Source organism: Hypanus sabinus, chromosome 1 (genome assembly GCF_030144855.1).
Source record: "Hypanus sabinus isolate sHypSab1 chromosome 1, sHypSab1.hap1, whole genome shotgun sequence".
Lineage (NCBI taxonomy): Eukaryota > Metazoa > Chordata > Chondrichthyes > Myliobatiformes > Dasyatidae > Hypanus > Hypanus sabinus.
In genome coordinates, this window is record NC_082706.1 from 164813768 (window position 1) to 164820010 (window position 6243).

At 41.9% G+C, this 6243-nt stretch overlaps 1 protein-coding gene across 1 annotated transcript in view; it reads right to left on the bottom strand.

Moving 5' to 3' along the window:
* Nucleotides 1-6243, bottom strand: part of prkdc (protein kinase, DNA-activated, catalytic subunit) — a 235195-nt gene that overhangs the window by 220848 nt on the left and 8104 nt on the right. The window contains exon 2 of the mRNA XM_059980547.1: nt 1242-1318. Within this exon, the coding sequence (XP_059836530.1) occupies nt 1242-1318 (77 nt within the window). The remainder of the gene's footprint in view (nt 1-1241; nt 1319-6243) is intronic.

Here is a 6243-nt window from a genome sequence, read left to right on the forward strand (position 1 = left end):
TTGCCATGATAGTGCGTGGACTAGTGGATATTAACCATCAGGACAGGTTGAACAAACTTAAGATGGTCTTCTCTGGAGTTTCTGAGACCGAGAGGAGACCTGAAAGAAGTTCAGAAAATTATGAGAGGCACAGGCAGGGCAGACAGTCACAACCTTTTTCCCAGGGTATAAATGTCAAATGCAAAAGGGCATAGCCTTAGGACGAAAGGGAGAACGTTTAAAGAAGATGTACAGGGCAGGGCAAGCTTTCCCCCCCAAAAAGAGAGTGGAAGATGTCTGAAGTGTGCTTCCAGGGATGATGGTGGAAGCAGATATAACAATGCTGCTTAAGAGGCTGTTAGGTAAGTACATGAAAATGCTAGAGTGGAGAGATATGGATCATATCCAGCAAAAGGGATCAGTTTAATTTGGCATTCTGTTTGACACAGACATCATGGGCCAAGCTGCATGTTCCTCTACGTTAAAGGAATCGCACACCAGAAACTTCAGAATTAAACATCTTGGCATGAAAATACATTAAATGAATGGCAAGGGATTGCATAGCTCTGGGATGCAAAGCTTTCAAGGTACCCTAGTGCTTGATTCCCTAATAGCTAGCTTGTAAGAACTGCAGGAAGTTATGAAAGCCAACAGAATATTTTGTATATTGTGAGAAGATCTCAATTTGAAAGTAAGGAGGTCATGCTTCAGTTACGTATGGCACTGATGAGGCAAGACCTGGAACGTGGTGCACTGCACTGGTCTCATTAATTAAGTACAGTATATTAATCAAAGGAAACAATTCAGAAAAAGTTTACTCGAGTGACACATGAAGTGGTTGGGGTGGCTTATGGACAGATGTGGCTTGTATGCTCTGGATTTAAGAGAGAGGGTGGAGTTGATTGAAGCAGAAAGGTCCTGAGGGCTTTGAATAGCACAGAGGTACTGAGGATGTTTCCTCTAGTAGAAGATTCCAGAACTAGTGGTCACCGTGTAAAAAATAAATGGTCACTCATTTGAGTATGAGCTGAGGCAATTCCCTTGCTCAAAGAGCAGTGAAGCAGACTTTGAATGTTTTGAAAGCAGAGGTAGATAGTTAATTGATAAGCAAGGAATGAAAAGTTATCACAAGAAGGGAGAATGTAGTCACAATCTGATCAATCACAATCTCACTAAATAGAGGGCTGCCGCCTACTCCTACTACTAATCATTTGCTGATATATACACAAAGAAATGCAGGCTGGCTCTCATGGAAAACTTACATCTTCATTGCCAAGTGAATTGCGAAGGAAGATCAGTAATCCTTGATCCTTGGAGAATATCAAAGAGGTGTGCAGAGCTGCATATAAACAACAGAAATGGGAAAATAAACTATACAAGGAACAAAATTTGGGCCACAAAAAACTAATACAAAAACACAACTAAATTTGAATAAAAGAAAGATCTATGGGAAAAAATGTAACATCAAGAGCATTTTGTTATTAATACTTGTTGAACTTAATCATTGCCTATTACAATCTGCTAAATATTATAACAAATCAGGATTCAAAAAGATTAAAATGCCAGCGGCAGCACCAAAATCAAAGTGTAATTTATAAATGCTACCTTATACTTGAGATTTATTTTCTTGCTAAGAACAAATAAAAAAAATAGAATTTTCCCCCCCATTTACAGAATATGGGCATCACAAGCTAAGCCAGCATTTATTGCCCATCCCTAGATGCCCTTGAGAAGGTGGTGATGAGCTTGAATCGTTGCAGTCCCTAAAATGTAGGTACACCCGTTGTGCTGTTAGGAATTTACAAACAAACATACATGAACAAAGGTTGACAAACAACTGCTTTGCAAAAGAAGTCAAATTGTGCACAAAAAAAAAGTGAGAACTTAAATTGTAAAGATTCTTTGAAAGTGACTCTGTAGCTTGTAGAATCAGTCCAGAGTTGCGGTGAGAGAAGTTATCCTCACCAGTTCAGGAACCTGATGGCGTCCCTAAGCCTGGCTGGTCAGTTACAAACTACAGTATTTACTATCACTGAGTCTTTTGTAGGAAGTGAAGTTCCTTGGACCATCAAATGATTGCTTTTCTTTAATGCACCATGCTTCATGCAACCAGTGATCAAGACTTGCTTCCAACAATTCAGTGTTTTTGTGAATCAATCATTACCGATGATTCAACAGCATTTTCGCATACCCAAGATGCACGCATGGAACAATGGTCACTAATTTAACATTGTGTAGGCCTCCCAACTCCCAACTATAAGCTCAATTCTCACATTTTCCATCTGTCTTTCATTTCAATCCTTAATACTTAAACCAGGAATATAAACAGGTGATTCTTTTACAAGCTGAAACAAATGCAACAAAATCGCATAAAACAATACTACTGTACAAACAGAATTCCACACTCAAGCTGAAACAACAGTCCCTGCCACGAGGCAATACAACGTAGAAATCAATAATCCTCATTCTGAACTCCAGACTTCAGACAATGGCATGAGTATATTCAGTGACCTTAGAGCATTTTCAGGAGAAAGAAAGGGATATCTGAGCCACTAACTTCATTCCACCAATGGCCAGACACACAATGTGGGAGTGTGAAATTAAAGAAGCAAAATGTGTTCACTTACATTTAATAAAATAAACCTTCTGCGCTGATTAGCCAAAGAGAGATTGATTTCAACTACCCTCATGCAGCACGTGATAAACCTAATAGTTAGCAAAAAGGAGGGTGCTGAGATGTTTAAAGCAAGAAAATTACAGCATACTGGAAACATTAGGGAGTTTCAGGAATCAGATGGGAACTTGTAGGTCCTGTTTCTAGTATTATTTAGTGCCCATTATGCCACTGGTGTTTAGGGCAACAGTGAAGGTCCTCCATCTCTGGCGGTGTTCAGGGCTTCCTTCATCATGTCAGTAGCTTCCTGTCGGTTTTCACTACTGTCAGTCACGCAGGTCAAGGGTGGCGACTCAGGAATACTGTCACACTCAGACGTAGAAGAACTCTTCATTGCTGTTTCCGTAAGAATTTTGCTTTACCAATCAAGAGTTCTTAGCCCTCAGCTGAACTCCTGAACCTGGTGGGCCACTCTTAGTACGGCCTCTACCCTTTGACCTGTTTGGCAAGGGTGACCCTACCAAGAGCCAAAACATTAAGACCCGACTCCAGCCAACATAGCCCTCCAGGTCATTGAGGCATGCAAGCCTCCAAACCCAACGGCAAGGTTGTGATCCTCTTGGAGGAGTTTCTAGTATTGAGTCAGGAATAAGTAAAAAAGTGTCCAATGCGATTGATTCAATTTTATGAAAAAGATGGCTCATCAATAACTTAATATCCAGAAGTAGTCCTGCAATACTGGAGCTACAATGAAGTGAGTGGAGGAATAGAGGTCTGAGCTGTATATCATCAGGGCATAGGGACTTCAAAATAAAAGACAAAGGATCAAGTCATAGGGTGCTTCACAGATGATCATCTGGAAGCAGGAACAGTAAGAATATGTCTGGCACACACTGACATAGTAGGGCAATAAGCATCAAGCAACTGAGAATGAGCAGATGGCAAAGGCCAGTGAACGGGAATGAGAATGCTGTGATTTATCAAGTCAAATGTGGTGTCGATAGAACTCAAAAAGGATAGCGAAGGATGCTTTGAACCACCATGGTCAGGAGGTATCGGTGATGGCATACATAAAGGCATACTGCACGGCGCAGGCCCTGTCACACAATTGGTGAATGCAAATTGAAGTAGGTACAGAGGAGATGTCAGGGGTAAGTTGTTTTGTTTGTTTTTTTTTTACACAGAGAGTGGTGAGTGCGTGGAATGGGTGGCCAGCAATGGTGGTGGAGGTGGATACAATAGGGTCGTTTAAGAGACTCCTAGATCGGTGAGTGAGGTCAGAAAAATAGAGGGCTATGGGTAACCTTAGGTAATTTCTAAATAATACATGTTCAGCACAGAATTGTGGGCCGAAGGGACTGTATAGTGCTGTAGGTTTTCTATGTTTCAAACCAATGTGCCCACCTAAACTAGTCCTACATTGCCCATGTTTGGCCTATACCCCTCTAAATCAAGGGTTCCCAAAATGGAGTCCGTGGCACAAAAAAGGCTGGGAAACCCTGCTCCAAGCAATTCCTATCCAAATGTCTCTTAAACGTTGTTATTGTACCTGCCTCAATTACTTTCTCTGGCAATTTCTTCCATACATACACTACCTCATTTCTCTTTTAAATCTTTCCCCTCTCACCTTAAATCTACACTATTTCTTCATTTCCCAATCCTGCAAAAAAGACTGTGTGTGTGAGTGTATATTCACCCTATCTATGCTTCCTCATTATTTTAGACACCCCTATAGATCAACACTCCTTTCTCCTGTGGTCCAAATGAATAAAGTCCAACCCTGATCAACCTCTCTCCATTACTCGGTCCCTTAATACAGGCAATATCCGTGTAAATCTTTTCTTGCACTTTATTGTTTACCCGCACTGCACTTCCCCTGAAGCTTTTACACTTTAATCTTGTTTTACCTCAAAAGTATTGTGTGATACTTTTCAGAAGGCATTCGATAAGGTGCCACATAGGAGATTGGTGAGTAAAATCAGAGCTCATGGCATTGGGGGCAGGGTTTCAACATGGATAGAAAACTGGTTGGCAGATAGAAAGCAAAGGGTAGCAGTGAATGGGTGTTTCTCGGACTGGCTGGAGGTGACTAGTGGGGTACCACAGGGCTCTGTATTGGGACCATAGCTCTTTACGATTTATGTCAACGATTTAGATGAGGGCATTGAAAACTATATCAGCAAGTTTGCTGACGATACTAAACTGGGTGGCAGTATGACATGCGAAGCGGACGTTAGGAGAATTCAGGGTGACTTGGATAGGCAGATACTTGGCAGATGTCATTCAATGTGAATAAATGTGGAGTAGGAACATTTAGAAGCTGGAACAAGAGGGCAGAGTATTGTCTGAACGGTGTCGAGTTAGGTAAGGGAGAAATGCAAAGAGACCTAGGAGTCCTAGTTCATCAGTCAATGAAGGTGAATGAGCAAGTGCAACAGGCAGTGAAGAGGGCAAATGGAATGTTGGCCTTTATTACAAGGGGAATTGAGTACAAGAGCAAGGATGTCCTTTTGCATTTGTACAGGGCCCTGGTGAGACCACACCTGGAATATTGTGTACAGTTTTGGTCTGAAGGTTTGAGGAAGGACATTCTGGCAATTGAGGAAGTGCAGCCGTAGATTCACTAGGTTGATTCCTGGGATGGCAGGGCTGTCTTACGCAGAGAGATTGGAGAGATTGGGCTTGTACACACTGGAATTGAGGAGATTGAGAGGGGATCTGATTGAAACGTTTAAGATAATTAAAGGATTTGATAGGATTGAGGCAGGAAATATGTTCCAGATGTTGGGAGAGTCCAGTACCAGAGGGCATGGATTGAGAATAAGAGGTCAGTTATTTAAAACAGAGTTGAAGAAGAACTTCTTCTCCCAGAGAATTGTGGAGGTGTGGAATGCACTGCCTCGGAAGATGGTGGAGGCCAATTCTCTGGATGCTTTCAAGAAGGAGCTGGATAGATATCTGATGGATAGGGGAATCGAGGGATATGGGGACAAGGCAGGGACTGGGTATTGCTAGTGAATGATCCGCCATGATCTCAGAATGGTGGTGCAGACTCGAGGGGCCGAATGGTCTACTTCTGCAACTATTGTCTATTGATACAGATTTGTTCCGTACAAACAGTATGCAAGACAAAGTTTTCGCTGTACTTTGGTATAAATAATAAACCAACACCAATACGAATAATGGCATCTTCCCTATAGCAGAGTAGCAAATATTGATTGCACTATTAGACCATAAGATATTGGAGCAGAATTAGGCCATTTGGCCCCTTGAGTCTGCTCCACTATTTCATCACGGCTGACCCAATTTTCCTCTCAGCCCCCAATCTCTTGCCTTTACCCCATATAAGAGCATAAGAAATAGGAGCAGGAGTAGGTCATCTGGCCCATCGAGCCTGCCCTGCCATTCAATAAGATCATGGCTGATCTGTCCGTAAACTCAGCTCCATCTACCTGCCTTTTCCCCATAACCCTTAATTCCCCTACTATGTAAAAATCTATCTAACTGTATCTTAAATATATTTAGTGAAGAAGCCTCAACTGCTTCCCTGAGCAGAGATCCCTTCACGCTCTGACCAATCAAGTATCTATCAACCTCTACCTGAAATATACATAAAGACTGCCTCCATAGTTGCCTATGGCAAAGAATTC